At 35.9% G+C, this 20598-nt stretch overlaps 1 protein-coding gene across 17 annotated transcripts in view; it reads right to left on the bottom strand.

Annotated features, from left to right (window-relative positions):
- L3MBTL3 (L3MBTL histone methyl-lysine binding protein 3) overlaps positions 1 to 20598 on the bottom strand; it is a 129576-nt gene that overhangs the window by 46714 nt on the left and 62264 nt on the right. For all 17 annotated transcript variants that reach the window (XM_055263768.2, XM_055263803.2, XM_063621796.1 and 14 more), the window contains 5 exons: positions 17024 to 17100; positions 11626 to 11711; positions 9068 to 9178; positions 2171 to 2285; positions 663 to 765 (listed from right to left, as the gene is read on the bottom strand). In XM_055263768.2, the coding sequence (XP_055119743.2) occupies positions 663 to 765; positions 2171 to 2285; positions 9068 to 9178; positions 11626 to 11711; positions 17024 to 17100 (492 nt within the window). The remainder of the gene's footprint in view (positions 1 to 662; positions 766 to 2170; positions 2286 to 9067; positions 9179 to 11625; positions 11712 to 17023; positions 17101 to 20598) is intronic.

Below are 20598 nucleotides of genomic sequence, written 5' to 3'. Positions count from 1 at the left end.
GCTATGTTGTCCAGGCTGATCTCGAACTCCTGGCCTCAAGTGATCCTCCTACCTTAGCCTCTCAAGTAGCTGTACTTTAGTAGTATTTTTAACTCTCTACAAAAGATCCCTAAATCACCAAATACATCACATTTCAAATGTATAAATTTGGTTTTTTTTTTTAAAGTTACTTGCGGTAAGAGAAAAATATTTAAAAATGCATTTTGGACCAATGCACTCTCATGTTTGACTATTTATATTGTGCCTTTTGTGATCTTTGCTGTTAATCTACAATCATCTCATCTCTCATTATTCAAATTATCAAGTCACCCAATCAGATAATATTCTACCAAATGATTTCAATGGAGTCTCCCCTCTTCTCATTATTAATGATCAATGCAAAATAACTATTGCAGTAATTAACTATTTGTAAAACTAGTCAGGTTGCCAAGAAAAGCCAAAAAGCTAGATTAAATCCATTTTAAACCATGAATGCATTTTCTCCCAGAAGACTTTACTATAGATATTCCCTTCATTTTTACATGATCACCATGGTAACCACATTTCTTATGGATCGGAATTTAAAATTAGTTCACAATCAATTTAGTATATATGAAATTCATTATATGTACACATATATGGAACACCTATATCCGACCATGTGAGTGACAGCTACCACATACCTGTGAGGGCCCAGATGTCTCGCTCTCTTAAAATGGCCAATCCCTTTACATCCCGGGGTTGAGCATCCACCGTGTTCTGAAGCTTCCATTAATTCTAAGGGGCCTATGAAAGAGCAAGGAAAAGAAAGAAGGGGCAAAATATTAAGCAAAAATCTGTTAAGAGTCAAATGTCTGGATCAGTATAAGGAAGAAAAAGACTCCCGAAAAATCCAATTTTTGAACCAACATATATAAACAGAAAAAGTAGATCCTATAAAAATGGAAAATATTTTAAAAGACACTACATTTAAAGGTTTTTCCTTATGACTATTCACACTAGTTATCTTTCTTCAACAATGAAATGGTAAACTTTGACATAACAATCTTTCAAAACGTCATAAAGTCCAGAGATACCTAAATACGAATTAACAAGAAGAGTCAAACAACTTTTATTAAGTAAATAACATAATTAAAGCATGAATACTCACATACTGTGAACACTTCAAGTGCTACAGAAGAATCCAGAATGACAGTTCCAGATCCCTCCATGTTCTTCCTTTTACATTGCAGACCCTCCCTCATTCTGACCACTGAGGTTAGTGTGGGCTCTCCTGGAAATTGTTCTAAGCATTCAGACACATTCGGTTTTGTTTGATTTTGCCACATAAAAGGCACAACATAGATGTTTTATTTTGCCACATAAAGGTCCAATATCCTTCTTTGGTTTTTAACTTCTTGTCTTACAAATTTTTCTGTTGCAATACTAATATTCTTTGTGAATACTGCATAGTTTCTACAGCATAGTGCACCAAAATTTATGTAACCGATATTTTTCCCCAAGCTTTGTTATTCTAAACAAGCTACACTGAATGCCATGTATATGTGCCCTTATGCAGTTTATATGTAGCATCCAGAAGTGAAGTCACTGGATACAGGAAGTACACTAAATTTTTAAAAAACTTGATAATAATTTATTGTATTTCCTACATTTTTTTTGTATAATGTATACATTTTCCTCCAAAATTAAGGCCATGGTATGTTAAGTTCTCCATGTACCTCTTCTAAAATTTGAATTTAACTGAGATTTTTATTAAGATAATTATAGATTCACAAGCGGTTGTAAATAATAATACAGAAGGAAATCTCTTTCACACTTGGCCCAGTTTCTCCCAATGTTAACATTTTGCAAAGCTATCATATAAAATTACTATCAGAATACTAATATTGAAACAATAAATTTTGAAAGTCTCACAAATTGTCTTCCAAAAATTCAACACTAGTTTTAAGAGGTGAGATTTACTTCTAAATAAAACAGAATGTCTATACACGCTTTACTTTTTCAGGCATTAAGTTTTTTTTCATTTATATTTCTGTGACTATGGTAATTAAAATGTAATAAAAGGAAAGGATTACATAGAGAAGAAACATCAGTAGAGAGAGAAGGAGAAAAAGAAAGGGCTAAGGATGAAATCTTAAGAATGCTACATATGGAAATGGAAACATTTATACAAGCTATTTGTGTCTCTTACTCAAAGGAGGCTGAAGGGGATGTCCTGTTTTTGAACACCAGCCTACAGGGTGAATATCAGGAGAATCTGCATCTATCCAGTAATCATAGCAATTGTTCCAGCCATCAAAGTGAACCTGGATGACATAAGGACATTAACAGTATAAATTAAGTCACAAAAGTTCCTACAGTCAAAGTTCTGCCCACAGCATAACCATTTTCATTCTAACACATACAGTAGATTTAAAACCCAATAAATCAGTTCAATTATTCAAACTACTTCGCTCATAATGTGAAAAAAAAGACATCTTTGAACCACCTTCAATGTATTATATAACCAGACATAAATGCCCTGCCAAAGGCACTTTTCGGCCAATAGTTCTACAGACATATTATGTGTATTTCTCAACACCATGAGCAACATGAACTGTTATAACATCTTCACATGATCAACATCAAGCACCCAATAAATATGCAGAAGGAGTTAAAAATTCAGGGAAGGAGGGAGGGAAGATGAGAGGGGAGGGTAGAGAGGAAGGAGAGGAAAGGAGGACCTTTCAAGTAAATGTCAAGCCTTCTGGAATTGTGTTGAAAAAGATTCAAAGCCTTCTGGAATTGTGTTGAAAAAGAATGTGTATCTAGCAATGCCTGCTAGATACACATTCAATTTACGAAATATCCCTCCACCCAGTGTGTTTTTAGATATCATTTTTTCCTTGCAAATAACTACAGTATTTCTCAAATATGTGTGCTATTATTGTTTTATTTTTAATTATTATGGGTATACATTTATGAAGTACATGTGACATTCTGATATAGGCATATAATGTATAATGATCAAATCATGGTAACTGGGGTATCTATCACCTCCAGCTTTCGTCATTTCTTTGTTTTATGAATATTCCAATTCTACTAGTTATTTAAAAATATATAAATTATTGTTAACTGTAGTCACCCTAATGTGCTACCAGATACTAGATCTTACTGATTCTATCTAACTCTATTTTTGTGCCTGTTAATCACCCCCACTTTATGCCCTACTCCCTGCTATGCTTCTCAGCCTCTGGCAACCGTTATTGTACTCTCTTGTCCTCAAGAGTTCAATTTTTTTTAGCTCCCACATATGAGTGAGAACATGCAATATTTGTCTTTCTGTGCCTGGCTTATTTCATTTGACATAATGTCCTCCAGGTTCATTCTTTTTTATGGCTGAATAATATCCCATTGTCTATATATACCACTTCTCTTTATCCATTCCTCCAACTGGTGGGTACTTCGGTTCCTTCCATATCTTAGCTAGTGTGAAAAGATACGCCTTATTATAAAGCAGTCACTGCTACCATCTCTATTGGCCATTGTGTGAAAGGGCAGTTGGTCTTCTAGTGATGGTCACTAGGAATTGACTATGTTTCTTTTAGGTTATTATACATTTTTTACCTTTTAGGATGAAGGGATATACTGAAATGCTTTAGATATTTTATTTTTAAATCAACTTTACCAGTTATATCAACTGATCACAGGATATTAAAAAAACAAGTCTGACAGTTAAATTTCTTTTTCAAAGTCTATGAACCTCTCATTCCTTACAACAGATGCCAGATGGATAAAAAAGTCAAACACTAAAAATTGAACAATAAACATTCACAAAGAATGTGTGAATGAACTTACTTGTAATCACAGAGTGGGTCAGCCTTTGTAAGCAAAACAACAAACTCAAAAGCAGTAAAAGACTGATCAATTTGATTACATGAAAATTTAAAGCTTCAGAATGGCAAGTATTATAAAGTAAAATGAAAGACCCACAAGAAACCCCCCAAAATACATTTGCAACACCTGTGTCAAGAACTCTCTTCCTCAGTTTATAAAAATATGATGTATCAGCACGAAAAGATGAAACCCTACAGAAAGATGAAAAATGGGTACAAATAGCTCATTATCCAAAACATAAATATAAATGTTTAGTAAATATATGAAAAGACAATAAATGTGAGGCCAGGATCAGTGGTTCATGCCTGTAATCCCAGCACTTTGGGAGGCCAAGGAAGGAGGATCACTACATCCCAGGGGTTCGAGATCAGCCTGGGCAACATGGCAAACCCCATCTCTACAAAAAAAATAAAATAAAAATAAAAGCTAAGTGTAGCCCCAGCTACTCAGTTATACTGAGGTGGGAGGATCACCTGAGCCTGGGAGGTTGAGGCTACAGTCAACCAAGACCGTATCACTGCACTCCAGCCTAGGCAACAGAGTGAGACCTTGTCTCAAAAAAAAAAAAAAAGAAGAAGAAGAATAAAAAAGACAAGCACTTTCACTTATAATTTAGAAACTATAAATTAAAATCACAAGATACAATTCTCCTATTGGCCTGTTAAAAATGTTCACATTTTGGTAATTCCTACAGCTGGTTAAGAATGAGAATAAATGGGTGTTCTCATAGACCACTGACAGGAGTGTTAACTACTGAGTATTTCTGGAAAGCTATTTGGTAATAACAGTTGAGCACTTAAATGACATTAATTTTGACTGGATAATCTCAATAACTCATTGTTTGTATTAGAAAACAACTAGAAGTTACCACAGTGCCCACCATCAGGAGACTGGTTAATAAATTATGGTATATTCATATAATGAAATAGAATGCAGTTAGTAAAAGTATATATATATGTGTGCTTAAAATAATGTCCTTTGCAATGAGTCTACTTTCTTAAGCTTAGAAATAAATTAATCCTAGAATCAAAACCCCATAGAAAATATGAAAAGACGTGTGTCAGCAAGGTAAGAGAATACCCCAAGAAAAATACAGTATGTGATCCAGGAAAATGACATACAACCTAGTCTGTCAGCAAAGAGAAGTGTCAGGATGAAAGCTTTGTACCAGGCTTAGAGTATTTCCACCCACAGTGGAATACGTGGCTGCTGAGTATGAGAAAGAGTTCGAGAAAAAAAAAAAGATAAAGAGTACTGATGTAAAAATTTTCTCCCATTCTGTAGGTTGCCTATTCACTCTGATGGTAGTTTATTTTGCTGTGAAAAATACTCATCATCATTGCTCATCAGAGAAATGCAAATCAAAACCACAATGAGATACCCATCTCACACCAGCTAGAATGGCAATCATTAAAAAGTCAGGAAAACAACAGATGCTGGAGAGGATGTGGAGAAATAGGAACACTTTATACTGTTGGTGGGAGTGTAAACTAGTTCAACCATTGTGGAAGACAGTGTGGCGATTCCTCAAGGATCTAGAACTAGAAATACCATTTGATCCAGTGATCTAATTATGGATATATACCCAAAGAATTATAAATTATGCTACTATGAAGACACATGCACATGTATGTTTATTGCGACACTATTCACAATAGCAAAGACCTGGAACCAACCCAAATGTCCATCAATGATAGACTTGATTAAGAAAATGTAGCACATATACACCATGGAATACTATGCAGCCATAAAAAAGGACGAGTTCATGTCTTTTGCAGGGACATGGATGAAGCTGGAAACCATCATTCTCAGCAAACTATCACAAAGACAGAAAATAAACACCACATGTTCTCACCCATAGGTGGGAACTGAACAATGAGAATGCTTGGACACAGGGCAGGGAACATCACACACTGGGGCCTGTCATGGGGTGGAGGGCAGGGGGAGGGATAGCATTAGGAGAAATACCTAATGTAAATGATGAGTTAATGGCTGCAGCAAACCAACACGGCACATGTATACACATGTAACAAACCTGCACGTTGTGCACATATACCCTAGAACTAAAAGTATAATAATAATAATAAAAAAAAGATAGAGTACTGAAAAATACACTTGAGCTTTTGACTCAAAGGCATCTCAGATCCACTGTTGCACTTGTAAAAATCTAAGAAGACAAAAAAACTAAACTATGAACAAATTACTCACTCCCAGAAAAACAGACACAAGGAAAAGACTACTTTGCTCAACAGTGAATGAGAACCAAACAATGTAAAATAACTACTGAGAAGATAAGGGGAAGGGAAGAAGGGCAAGATCTAAATCTTGAATTACCACAACATGAAGAAAATAAACCATATTTAAAACTGATGAACTGAGAAAGCGTAGAATATAGGTCATATTTTAGAAAATTACAGATAAAAAGGTCCTAAGCAAGAGCTAAAAGAGTCGACAGTTTTTGCCTCTGGGGAGCCAGGCTGGGGAGTGGGAAGGAATGAGGCAGGAATAATCTTCCATTACTAAAAACATAAATGAGAGCAAAACCATTCTAGGTCATTTTTCTTCAATGTCATCTGATCAAATATAGAACAATTTAAAATGTTTTACTATAATAGCTCAAGGTGTGAAACATGTAATCTTTTTTTTGAGACAGAGTCTCACTCTGTTGCCCAGGCTGGAGTGCAGTGGCGCAATCTCGGCTCACTGCAAGCTCCGCCTCCCGGGTTCATGCCATTCTCCTGCCTCAGCCTCTCCGAGTAGCTGGGACTACAGGCGCCTGCCACCACACCCAGCTAATTTTTTTTTTTTGTATTTTTAGTAGAGACGGGGTTTCACCGTTGTTTCGATCTCCTGACCTCATGATCCGCCCGCCTCGGCCTCCCAAAATGCTGGGATTACAAGCGTGAGCCACCGCGCCTGGCCTGAAACATGTAATCTTAAAAGATGATTTTACTCGAGTTGATTTTATCCCTGAAAAACTTAAAATATTAAGCTATACTAATAACTTGGTCTACATTTCCCTCTTCTTCTTCCTTCTTAAAAAACAAAGATGAGCTTTCCTGCTGTCTAATCTCCCATTTATTAGATAAACTCCTACTATTGCACGCTTTTTATATTCTCAGAAGCTTCTGATAAATTCTGAAACTTAGTCACTGACCCCTGTATACAGGCCTTTTAAAGACCTCATAAATACTCAGATACTTGTTCCGTGGTTCATCTTCAGCTATGAAATTAATTCCAGTAATTACCAAAAGATAATTGTCAACTGTACCCCTCACAGCCAGCTATTTCTGGGGTGTTAAGGACTGACCAGGATGTTGTATTAGAGAATCCAGCTAGAAGTAAGAGGTGGATTCTAGTCTACACTTTTCCTGTTAACTAACTGAACCACCCACTTGAGCATACTTGACCTCTCTGGGCCAAAAATTTCTCATATGTAAAATAAGAGAGTTGATCTACATTTTTAATTATAAAAGTAATATATATTCCAGAAACTAAACAAGTAAAAAACCTAACCATTTATAGTTTCAGCACCCTGAAAGAAGCACTGTCATTACTTTGGTATGATTCTTTCCAGAATTGCTTATATACGTATTCTTGTAAAAAAAAAAAAACAACAGCAGATATCATAACATAATGTAAACCTGAATTTTTCAATTGTTGGTATTAAATAGTCTTCTAAAACATTTAATTTTAACATCATGCAGATAAAGAGTAATGCGTTTTACCCATCAGCTACTGTGGTTGCTTCCAATGTTAAGTACTATAAACAGCACTGATATATTTTCCTTGGAGTTTTTATTTTGCATATTCCTTTTGGCTATTCCCTTAACATTCTTAAATGAAAGGATAAACAACAATCTACGATTTTGTTAACCTATTGCCAAACTGCTCTTTGGAAAGGCTGAGACATTTTGCACTCCCACCAGCCATACGTGATAATTAAATTTTCATGCAGTCGAACCAATATTTTTTTTCAATTCTGAGCAATCTGATTTATAAAAGTAATATTGTGCTTAACTGTAAATGTATTTGATTACTAGTCTAGATTTTATTTTAAAAAATACTTTTAGTTCTAAAATACTGATTGCTTTATGACTTACGTTACTACCAAATATAATAAGAAAATGCACTTGAAAAAACGGTTAGCACAGGTCTTGCATTTATAAAATTTTCTAAAATGCTACATGATTCTATAATCTTAACAGTGAATTAAATGTTAAAATTTCTATTCTACAGAAATACCACATTTGTGTAGTTTTTCATGTTACTTTATAATTTATTTTATTATACACTATCTTATTAGAGATAGTTGAGAATGTAATTTTTTAAAAAAGAGCATAAACTTAAGACTCCTACAGCTTAGAACTAAGATGTCATTCTGCCACTGCCAGTAATTAATAATTCATTTAATCTTTATGAGCCTCTGCCTCATCAATAAAAGTGATAACAATGTAAACTTCCCACAAATGTTAAATAACATGAGAACAGGGTTACCCTGTAAAACATCATGTACATTTAATGTCTTGCTGCTATAACTATTATTATTCCTAACAGAAATTCCAAACAATTTTATGAAGTAAGTAGAACAGGCATTGTTTTGGTCTGAGGGTGAAGTTAATGCTGAAGTAAGAAACAGAGACGAGCTCTTCCGGCTCCTTTCCTGAACTCCACCTCACTTTATCATGGCTGGACATAACAAGCTGATCCCGTCTCCCTAAACATTTGCTTACTTTTTAAGAGGCATTTGACTTTTATTACTCTAACTAATTAAAATCTGATTTTATTCATGAAATTATTTATCTTTACTTGGCCTATATTAAGAGATAGGATGTTCCTCTGAAAAGACTACTTCTAATCTACCCCACAAAAACATTAATCTTTAATTTTTTTAAAAAAGGGCATACCATCAGAGAATGAAGTATCTTTTCTTCTGAATATAATACTGCTTTAATATGTTGTATCTACTGTCTTTCTCCCAATACATACTCAAAATATTAATAGCCATTCATAATTAAAGATAAATTATTTTACGCAGATTAAAGGACAAACCTGGAAAAACACTGATTTACAAAGATGCACAGCCAATTATTTTGCTTATTCCTATGATTTTACTAATTACAGGACTTCACAAGTTAAGTATCTAACAAAGTTTTTATCTAAAACATCTTATAACAAAAGACAAAGCCAACCTCCCACACAGAACACTTACTTTGACTCGGTGATCATCTGTGTCCGCCACAGTTGCTACTCTAATAAACATGGGGTTCCTTTTGTCTACGACCTCAAGCTTCATTTTTTTCTGGAATCCATGAGGAGGTTTCTGCCATAACAAAAAATTTTACAGAGTGAGATAAAGAGGAAGAGAAGGTAAACTTGATGTTACAAAGAAGAAGAAGGAGGAAAAGCTGGCCGGGCACGGTGGCTCATGCCTGTAATCCCAGCACTTTGGAAGGCTGAGGTGGGTGGATCACTTGAGGCCAGGAGTTTGAGACCAGCCTGGCCAACATGGCTGAACCCTGTCTCTATTAAAAATACAAAAAGCAGCCAGGCATGGTGGCATGCACCTGTAATCCCAGCTACTCGGGAGGTTGAGGCACAAGAATTGCTTTAGCCCAGGAGGTGGAGGTTACAGTGAGCCGAGATTGTGCCACTGCACTCCAGCCTGGGCAACAGAGGGAGACTGTCTCAAAAAATAAAAATTTAAAAAACAAATAGCTGAGCTATTTAGAGAATGATGTCATAAAAGAAGACAGAAAAATTTTAAATGGTTAGAACTTGCTGTCATTTTTTAAATAAAGAAAGAAAATATGAGAACCAGCCTTTCAAACTCTCAACTTCCCAGAGTAGCTCTGAACTTCACCCTATCTGTCAAAAAATTCCAACACAGATGCACGAGCAAGGGAAACAGCAAAGTAAAATTCAAAATACTGTAGTTATTTGATTACTCAGACGGAAGACAAGAAAATTTTCTTATTAGTTGGAGGTGTACTGGCAAAAATCAACAAGCATAAAATTTATTTTTAAATAGAGAGAGGAAGAATATTAAAGTGGCTGAGATGAAACACCAAAATTAGAAGTGGTAATGGAGGCAAAAAGCAGAAGATATCTTTAAAACAGGAAATTAGCAATCAAACATAAAAGATAGAACCAGGAATGGGTTGGGGGAATCGACAGCTACCTACGCCTCAGTACTCAGCAGAAACTTATAAGCCTCTGAAAAACTCACAGACAGTGGAAGATAAGGTGATTGTTTGGCATGATGTTAGGCAAATTAGTTAATTTTCTGAGCTTCAGGTCCCTCTTCTGTAAAATGGGTATAAGAAAAGCGTTGCTGGGCAGGACGCGGTGGCTCATGCCTGTAATCCAGCACTTTGGGAGGCCGAGGTGGGTGGATTGCTTGAGCTCAGGAGTTTGAGACCAGCCCAGGAAACATAGCAAAACCTCTTCTCTACAAAAAATACAAAAATTAGCCCAGCATGGTAGCATGTGCCTGTAGTCCCAACTACTCAGGAAGCTGAGGTGGGAGGATCACTTAAGCCCGGGAGGCGGAGATTGCAGTGAGACAAGATGAGTTCATGGCACTGCACTCAAGCCTGGGCAACAGAGCAAGACCCTGACTCAACCAACAAAAAAAGGGTTGCCATGAAAATTAAGTATGTTATATAAATAACACAGAGCAGTCAATGCAAGACACCTAAAAGACCAAACTAGAGAAATCTGTTTTCTCTCTGTTATGACACTAGATATGTAGGCTGATCCTAATGTAATTTTATTCGTTTAAAGTGAAGTGTAATGCAGCTCTGCTTCGCATTAGACAAGAGTTTAAAGTTAAAGGGGGGGAGATAAAAATTCATAAATATGGCATAACTCTAAATAGTTTTCTTTTTTAAATCTTCAACTTACTATCAGATGAAATCACACACATTTTTTGACATAGTTTCTCTTCATGCCTTATGGTTTTGCTCTTAAAATTTTTTATGTTCTTTCTTCTAAATTTGGACCTATACCTAATAATTAATTCTAACATTAAAAATCCTAGCAATTTATACATAAAACGATCTCTTAAAGAAAATTATTTATCATAAGCTAATCATGACATATTTTAAAAAATAAATATTTGATATATTTTTCTTCTGTTAAATTCATGAGAAATCTAAATTATAAAGCAAGCTATTTGAGATGAAAAAATGAGAAATATATTTCACTTCTTATTTCTTCCTTGCATAGAAATGAGGTTCATTTGAATCTTAATACTTTATATGCAAGAAGCAATGACCCTGGGTTAGAAAGATACTGTAATAAAAGCAGATGATCTTGCATTTTGGTAATTAAACATGCTGATTTATAGCAATAAAATAAAAAAACCCAGCATCTCAGCTTGCTATAAACAAATCCAAATCAATTATCCAATAGTTTTTATTGAAAAATATTTTCATGATATGTTCTGGTCTTTTAGAATATCTAGCTAAAAAGACAGAAGTTTGCTTTAAGATTTCAACAACTGGCCCCACATGCTATCAAATCAAGTAGAATTATTTTCCAAGGAGACTTTAAAATCCAAAATCAAAGCATTTTTTTGGATGACAACAACAAAAATCCCAATAACAATTTTGACTTTAAAAATTGTAAAAATTTGAAAACATCTTATTTGGTGCTCTATTTTTTTCTCATTCCTATTCTGGTTTACTAATACCATCTTGTTCTGTTCTTAAATTTCAATAAATAAATGATCTCATCCATGCAAATTAATAAAATGTATCATCTTACCACTTTGAAAGCTCTTGCAGGAGCAGGTAAAGAATTGGTTTCTTCTAAGTATTTATCCCAAGAAAAATGTTTCACATTTGGATAACCTAAGAAAGAAGAACGTAAATCCTATGAGGTTTAACCAAAATGATAGCAAGAATAACAAACTGTCCAACAAAAATTATAAAATATTATAATCTAGAAAATAATGTTCATATATACATGACAACTTTACTCACACATTCAGAGCTATTAGTAATAATGAAATTGTTTTCATCTTGATCATTATTTTTCTATTACTTTTAAAATGAAAATTTTATAGATAGAATTTATATTTTCAGATAAGGATAGTCTTTTTAATTATACTTTAAGTTTTAGGGTACATGTGCACAATGTGCAGGTTTGTTACATATGTATCCATGTGCCATGTTGGTTTGCTGCACCCATTAACTCGTCATTTAGCATTAGGTATATCTCCTAACGCTGTCCCTCCCCAACCCCCCACCCCACAACAGTCCCCGGAGTGTGATGTTCCCCTTCCTGTGTCCATGAGTTCTCATTGTTCAGTTCCCACCTATGAGTGAGAACACGCGGTGTTTGGTTTTTTGTCCTTGCGATAGTTTACTGAGAATGATGGTTTCCAGTTTTATCCATGTCCCTAAGGATAGTCTTACAAGACAGACACACAAATACCCTTTAGCAATTTTGTTTCTATGAATCTAGAAAAATCTGACATATGTAATAAAGGCAACATACAATTGTTTATAAATGTGAAAATTAAGTAAGTTAAATGACCTTCAATATACAAATGTGCAAAAAAAAGTACATAAGCAGAAAGTACTTATTAAAAAGAACATGGTAGATTTATATATATTAATATGTGAACAATTCCAGATATAACTTCATATTGTTATTTCCAACAAACACACACAAATGATGTAACATTATTAATAGAATGTGTAAAAATATCTTCTCCTTCCTCCTGCCCTCTTTTGTTCCCTCCAGGGCCCCAAATCCATTAGGTAGGCATGAGCAGGAATAAACAGTGGCCCAGTGTGGTAGGAAATTAGCCACATAAAGGGGACTGAGAAAAGCAGCAAATATATCGGAGATAATATTAGCCAGGTTTGAGGGAAACTAGAATGAAGCTGATGTGTTGGATTTGAACTGGAACTAATGGTATAAATTCACAGTTTTCAATATATAAACAGATACAGAAATAAACATATACATTTTTTATATATTTATACACATGTATTTCCAAGCTATATCAGCTGAAAGGCCTGAAAAAAACATCAACATTCTTGTAGTAAATAAGCACACTTCGTGTTCAGATCTTAGTTTCTAAATATCATTCTCTACGAAAAAGCAGCATGGAACCTTGAAGAAATGGGTGACTCTAGGGTGGGGTCAGGGAAAGTATGAGATAAGCCTAGCTGTGCCAGAAAATAAGAAGTTCTCAAAAAATGATAAGAACATTTCAAAAGGACATTGAAATGTGTCTAAAGGGGCTATAACTGGTTAATATCTGAGAAAATCTGAATATGAAGATAAATAATGCTAGCAATCGATTATAACTCACTGATAAAAATAGTAATCTAGGGGTCTACACTGATATAGATAAATTGAACAAATAGGAAGATGAGAAAAGCTATTCTTTGCAGGAAAATATCAACTAATTTTGTATAAGGAATGATGGAATAAGAAAATTATAGTTTAGCACTGTCAGAATAATATAATTCATGCTAGAAATGTCAACAGATGCTAAAACTAACAAATGACGTTGGGACGAGATACACAGTCTCAAAGTACCTCTCCAGAAAATGTATCTCTCCAGAAAATACTTCTTAGTTACAGAGAAAAAATAACTCCATTAGTGGACAAACGTAGCACACCATCTTGATCCATCAGTGGTAAAAGCGAACCAGTAAAGAGACAGACTGACATCATGAGCCACCTGAGAGAAGGCAATGAGAACACAGCACTATGTCTATGATATTTCTGCCAAAAATGCACAGCCTTCGTATGATCATGAGGAGATACCAATCCTACTCAAATTAAGTAACAATCTACAAAATGACAGATCTGTAATCCTCAAACTTATTAAGGTCATAAAAGTCAAGGAGAGCCTAATTAATAGAAGCTGGGGGGATCTGACAACTGAGATCCTTTTGCTAGGAATGACATCACTAGCACAACTGGCAAACTTGACTGGGTCTCTGAGTCAGGGGTATAGATGAGTTTTGCACCATTCTTGAAACCTTTCTGTACCTTCAAAATTGTTTCAAAATAAAATAGTTAAAGAGTAAATATGCAGCCGGGCACAGTGGCTCATGCCTGTAATCCCAGCATTTTGGGAGGCTGCAGCAGGTGGATCACAAGGTCAGGAGACTGAGACCATCTTGGCTAACACGGTGAAACCCCGTCTCTACTAAAAAATTCAAAAATAAATAAATAAATAAAAATAGCCAGGTGTGGTGGCACGTGCCTGCAGTCCCAGCTACTCGGGAGGCTGAGGCAGGAGAATCACTTGAACTCAGGAGGTGGAGTTTACAGTGAGCCGAGACTGTACCACTGCACTCCCGCCTGGGCAACAGAGTGAGACTCCGTCGCAAAAAAAAAAAAAAAAAAACAGAGTTAATATGCAAACATAGTTCTGTGTATACATTTTACGACATTTTTAAGGAACACACATCTTGCACAATTTAAACAATTTAAATCAGAACATTCTACTAAATGAAACTGAGGTGTATGCATGCATGTGTGTGAATTCACATAGGCAAAAATGCTTTCCTGGAAACACATAAGGACAAACCATTAAAATATTAATAGAGATAACTGCAGTTCACTCTAAACTTAAAAACAAGCATCTATTAGTGTATAATTTGGAAAATTCAAAATAAAAATAATTTTAAAAGGCATGAAGATTTTAATTTCTGAAAAGAACAATAAAGAGAGGCTGCGTGTTTAGAAAGAACGGAAACGTGGTGGTGGCCTACAGGGCAGGTCAGTGGATGGAGAAATCTGTGAAGTACCAGGGGGTGAAGGAAGCAGCTGCTTAGGAAGCCCAGTGATTAGAATCCTTCTTTTCAGACAGATCAGAGATGACCCAGGAATTTGCCCTTAGAGAAAACAGATCAGAGAACGGGTGTCTTTTTTGTTATGGGGCAAAGACTAGCATCAGCACATGCCCAATAAACCAGTCTCACAATTTGGCAGTTTTGTTTGTTCATTTTTGCATTTTTTAATGGTGGCAAAATATATATAACATAAAATTTACCATTTTTACTATTTTAATGGCATTATATATATTCATATTGTTGTGTATTTGGCATTTTTGCATGCAATTTTGAATTTTAAAAATGTGTCAAAAAGCTATTTTTTTTCTCTTCCACTGAATTATAAACATCCAGGAAAGGAGATAGATGGCTTGGTTCTTTGCCTCATGTTAAGAAGTTGGCAATAATGCCTTACACCACGTCTTCCAGGGTATATAACCAGGAACCCTTTGTTGTTCACTGGTTCGTTGTTAATTAATCAGATCTCTGATCATGACCAAAAATGGTGGTACGGAAAGAAGGACTGATAACAAACTAGGGAATCTAAAAGGATCCTCACAGCATTTTAGATGGTGATAGTGGCAAAGAAGCAACTTTGGCAATCACTGGCCACTATTATTTTGTAAGCCACAGGACAGACAAAGGAAGGCAGAATACAAGAAATCTTCCAGGCAGCACTACATTTGGGGCCATGAAACCATTAATATCTTTCTTTCTTTTTTTTTTTTTCTTTTTTTCTTGAAACACTGTCTTGCTCTGTTGCCCAGGCTGGAGTGCAGTGGCATAATCATAGCTGGCTGACTGCAGCCTCAAACTCCTGGGCTCAAGCAATCCTCCTGCCTCAATCTCTCAAACAGCAGGGACTATAGGTGCATGCCACCTCACCTGGCTGACTTAAAATTTTTTTACAGAGACAGGGTCTCACTATGTTACCCAGGAAGGTCTTGAACTCCTGGGCTCAAGTGATCCTCCCACCTCAGCTTCCCAAAGTCCTGAGATTACAGGCGTGAGCCATAGGTGCCTGGCCAATACTTTGCTTTAACCCTTCATGATTTGTATCAATGCTATTTCACTGTCAAAATAGTACTGTAAATTAGTCAAGACAGAGGCTTTCCTCCCTTTATATATGAGAAAACTCGGGGAGTGGATAGGACTTGACTTGCCTATTACAGGAATGATTGGTCCTCCTGAGTGAGTAAACGATCAGACACTCTAAGTGAGACACTGTACGAAGGAACTGGAGACAAACTTAAAAATGAAACCAGCTGTTCCAATAGAATTTGAAGCTCTCCAATCTTGCAGCTTACACGCTGCAGGCTACATTCGAAAACAGCTCCTAGTAAACCCAGGACTCATCCTCTCTCTGTAATAAAGGCAATCTTCATTACTCCTGTAAGAGTCCACTAAGCAACTGTCTACTGCGCAGGGATGCTTTCTGTTTGAAGATCCTGTCTTTTCATACCCAAAGTGGCCATGGCCCCTTAAGTAGTGATGTACTCAGAAATACACTGTCTTGATTATGAAGAAGCCACAGAATCTGTTCTTTAGCACATAAAAGAAACTCAAAATGATATAAAACAAGGACACTATTTATCGGCAGTTACACTGTTCCCCGTTAAAGAGACAGCAAATGAGCTGAGAAGGCTCTATGGCCAGAGGCAGACAGCAGAAGCGCCTGAAAACTTCAGAGAACACAGAGGCACCACTAGCATGAAGGTGCAAAATCTATTTTGGAACCAGGAATCACGACAGAAAAAGGAAAAGTGAGCGTGTGAGGTCTAAACTAAGTAAAAAAATCTAAAGCCTCAATTTCTCACTTAAATGTGAACACCGTGCTTCTGTGAGGACTGACGCTGACATGAAGTCTGTTCTCCAGTCCACACACAAATGCTGTCCCTCTTACCCATTTTTCTGGACTTGTTCAGCCTTAGACAATTTGCTTCTATGGTTAGACAATATATTTAAATATATACTAATATAAAGTCTAGAAATGAATTTCAAGTTGAGAAGTGAAAGATCTTTTAAAACAGAACCTTTTTTTTTTTCCAAGAGACAAAATTTGAGACTCTGTTATGAACTAAGGCAATACTTAATATAGTTGAAAGTACATCAGGGGTGAGCAAACTAATGCCTGCAGGTCGGCTGCCTGTTTTTGTAAATAAACTGTTACTGCAACACACCCATGCACACTGGTTTACCTATTGTCTATGGCTGTTTTTGCACTACAACTGTTCTGAGTAGTGGTGACAGAAACTGCATGGTCTGCAAAACCAAAATATTTACTATCTGGCCCTTTACAGAAAAAGTCTGCCTACTCTTGAAGTCTATGAATAGTATTAGACACATTAAAAAACACACACCTGGTGGAGTAATAAGGGTTCTTCTATGTTCTTTACACCAACCAACTGGATGAATATGTGGACTTGATGCTTCACACCTGTTAAGTTACACAAATTAAAAAACTGCAATTATCAGGATAAACTCACAAAAACTAGTAAAACAAAAAGAGAATCAGACATCAAGAACACTTTACAGAGAGTTCTATTTATTACAATCAATCTAATTTGGAAAAAAATGTTAAACCAAAGAACTTTTTAATATATTAATACCAAGTGGATTTCTATTAGATAAATATTATATGGATTTGACATCATGCAATTTTCTTTTCCCCACAAATTTTGTTATAACCTGTAACTTCAACTACAGCAAAAATGCAAACATAATATCATTAAAATTTATGATTTAGATTCATTAAAATCTTGTGGAACAATAAACTTAGACTGTATGTACATAGGCAAACTAAAATTATTTCAGCATCGCTAAGGTAAATGTACAAAGACAGGGAGCCCAATCATCCTTAATAACCAACATGCTATTTCTGTTACCCATTAGAATAACAGAGACCAGGTATTAAGACAAACTATTATTCTTTTCTCTACCTCTTTCTTCTCCTTTCTGTCATCTCTACTACAGTCAAGCATCTATTTTTCCAAAGCCTCTTTATCAGCATGCGTACCTGGTACATCTAATTCCTTGCTCCTAGTCACACTTTTGCTACGTTTTCCTCTTCTCAACATGCAACATGTTTCAGCCTATTAACATCATATGGAACCCGAGTGTTCTGCAGAATAGTCTGGAAGATGTTGGTCTAAAAGATGCCAAGGAGTCCAATCAGCCTTGCTATACTAACTAGGAGGTCTGTTGAGTCTATATTGAGATCAGGAAATCTCAACACAGCCCTCTTGATGGGAAACTAGAAGGCAGAAAGCCAGGAAGGTAACAGTGTGGCTGGAGTTTCCAGGGAATAAGGAAGTCTTATGAAAAGTGAAACAAATAATTTTCTACAAAATGTCCTAAGTGGGTGAGATTAGCACACAGTCAACCAAGCCAAACTTTCTAAAGGCGCAGCCTCGGACAATAATACATGGTGAGTTCATGTAACCACTACTGAATGCTGACTGTTCTCAGAATTTACTTCAGTAGAAAATACCTTTTCCTTAATACTTAAAGGCTTCTTCCTTTATTCAGTTGTTATCTCATACTGTCCCTACCACAAACTATTTTTCTTACCATTATTTTAGGAATATGAAAAAAAAACAAGCACTGCTAGGTCAATGCCAAGTTCATGCTGCAATCACTATATTTTTTACAATACATATTTTCCTAAAAGATATTTTAATACACAATTCATTAAGATGCACTTTTATAAATTATACAAACAAGGCTATGGAGCTCTACTTCCAGATATCCTAGTGTTTTCCTAAAAAAATCATTTTGGTTATGGATTATTACTAATATCTTACTGCCTTTATTTTAGGGAAGGATGTTAATTCATAGAGAGCATCATAAAAAATGAAAAAATAACAAATATATAATATTTGTTTAATTTTGCCTTCTCAATCTAACGGAATTTAGAAAGTAGTTTTTATAATTATCTGCTGGACTCACAGTGTTTATTTTAAAGTAGAAACACTGAACATTACTCTTTTGATTTTACTGGACATATAAATTGCAATTAAGGAAAATACTGTGGTCTCTTAATGGTCACTCATTCTTGTACTATCTGAATCTAATATAAAGTTTAAATAATATCTAGATATTGATCAAAGTCACCACTTAAAACAAAGAAGCTGTCTCAATAGAGAAGATAAAAATATTACTGTTTTTATCTATTTTACTTATATTTTCTTAATAAGCAAACAACACTTCACTCAAAAGTTGGAAGGCTGTGATAGCCTTTCTGCTACTACTGTAAAACAAGTCATCTCTTAGTCCCATCTAGTGTTCAAAAGTAGAAATGTAACTGAAAAGAAATACGAAGAACAACTAAAGGTAAAAAGTATGACAAAACATTGATTGCTGTACTCTTCCTTTCTTTTGGGTTTTTATGTATATCATGAAAGAAGTCTCCATTTCAAATTTTTGAAGTACATTTCACGTATAAGTGCAAATTATTCATAATGACTGCTAAGACCCAATGAGACTCAGACAGTAAATTCTAAAAGGACCAGAAACCAAAGAAATAACTTATTTAAAAAAAAAAAAATCCATGCTTATGATACAAGGATAAAGTTCGGAGACATGAAGATCCTCATTTTATGGAAATCAAAGAGGTTAAGTGATTTCACCAAGCACTTGGGTAGAAAAGAAAGGGATTCTGGTTTTGTCAGTCACAGCCAAAAGTTAAACATAAACTAATGCACACATGCTGGGCTCTGCAGTTTCAGGCAGAGTCAAAGGAGAACATTGCAAGACGCTTACTTATGGAAAACATCAAAGTCTCTCCACTAAGCAAGAGTGGTTTAGATTATTTGAAGAAATACAGGACACTTGGCTTCTCCACTGCCTATAACCCAGAGCATGATGACTCTGCCAACTTATTACCCAGTACCCAACTCTCCTGGCTCCCCTTATATGTGAACTCTTCAGGGCCTCCATTACTCTGCACTTTACTACTAAACCCCAAACCTCATCAGCCTGAGTCATCAAGTGATCCTTTCCATCCCTAATTGATGTCCAATTCTATTACCCACAGTAGCTGTTTGAAATATTATTAATTTGCTTCAAGCTTAAAATCTTTCATTAACACAACGAATACTTGGAAGAGATAAAGGTGATAGCATCTCATCACCCTCGTATCAAATTTTCCTTTTACTTCTTCCTTTTCTCCAGGCTGAGTGAAAAGAAAGTTTATTTCTTCCTGAGGCTAGCTGCTCCTAAACTTGATGCCACCAATATTACCCATAGTTTCAGAAATCTCCACTCTCTCCCTCCACAGTGGCTTCCTGCCTTCTGCCTAAAAACCAAGCTCAAAAATGCTCATGGTGCAGGGAACCCTCCTCAGAAGTCAACTTCCTCTTAAGCAATAATCCATTTGCCTTCAGTACTAAACTTCTCTGCTTAATATCCCTTATCGCTCTTCAACCTTTTGCAAATCAGTTTCTGTTCCTAAAACTCTTACTTTAATCCCCACGACACCTGATGGGACAGGTATTATTAATCCCTTTCAGAAGACAACTAAAGTTTAGAGGTGTTACGTAATGCGCTGAATAAACTGGCTGCCATTACCCAAACACATCCTACCCCTGGGCCAAAACACAAGCAAGTGCTTTCCTTAGCCAAGAATATTCCATCCCAACCTCTAAGTACCCATTCCTTCTTGGTCCAGCTCAAATCCCCATGTCCTCTAAGAAGCCCTCCCTAAGAGCCCTCCAGTGAGCTTGAGTCAGTCCTTCCCTCCAAGTGGTTGGTTCTAAAAATTAAGCACTAACCACCATCTAGCCCTGCAGCCAACACAGTGGTGTTTAGTTTCTCTCCTTCCCCAGACCGTGAGCCCCTCAGAGCTGAAGTTCAGAACAGCCCAGGTTCCATTCATCTCCACGGCCTTCCCATCACCACCACCAACCAGTGCTTCCCAACTTTAACCAAATAGTGA

Source organism: Symphalangus syndactylus, chromosome 2 (assembly GCF_028878055.3).
Source record: "Symphalangus syndactylus isolate Jambi chromosome 2, NHGRI_mSymSyn1-v2.1_pri, whole genome shotgun sequence".
Lineage (NCBI taxonomy): Eukaryota > Metazoa > Chordata > Mammalia > Primates > Hylobatidae > Symphalangus > Symphalangus syndactylus.
The sequence above is the reverse complement of the archived record's forward strand: the minus strand, read 5'-3'. Positions and strand labels throughout refer to the sequence as shown.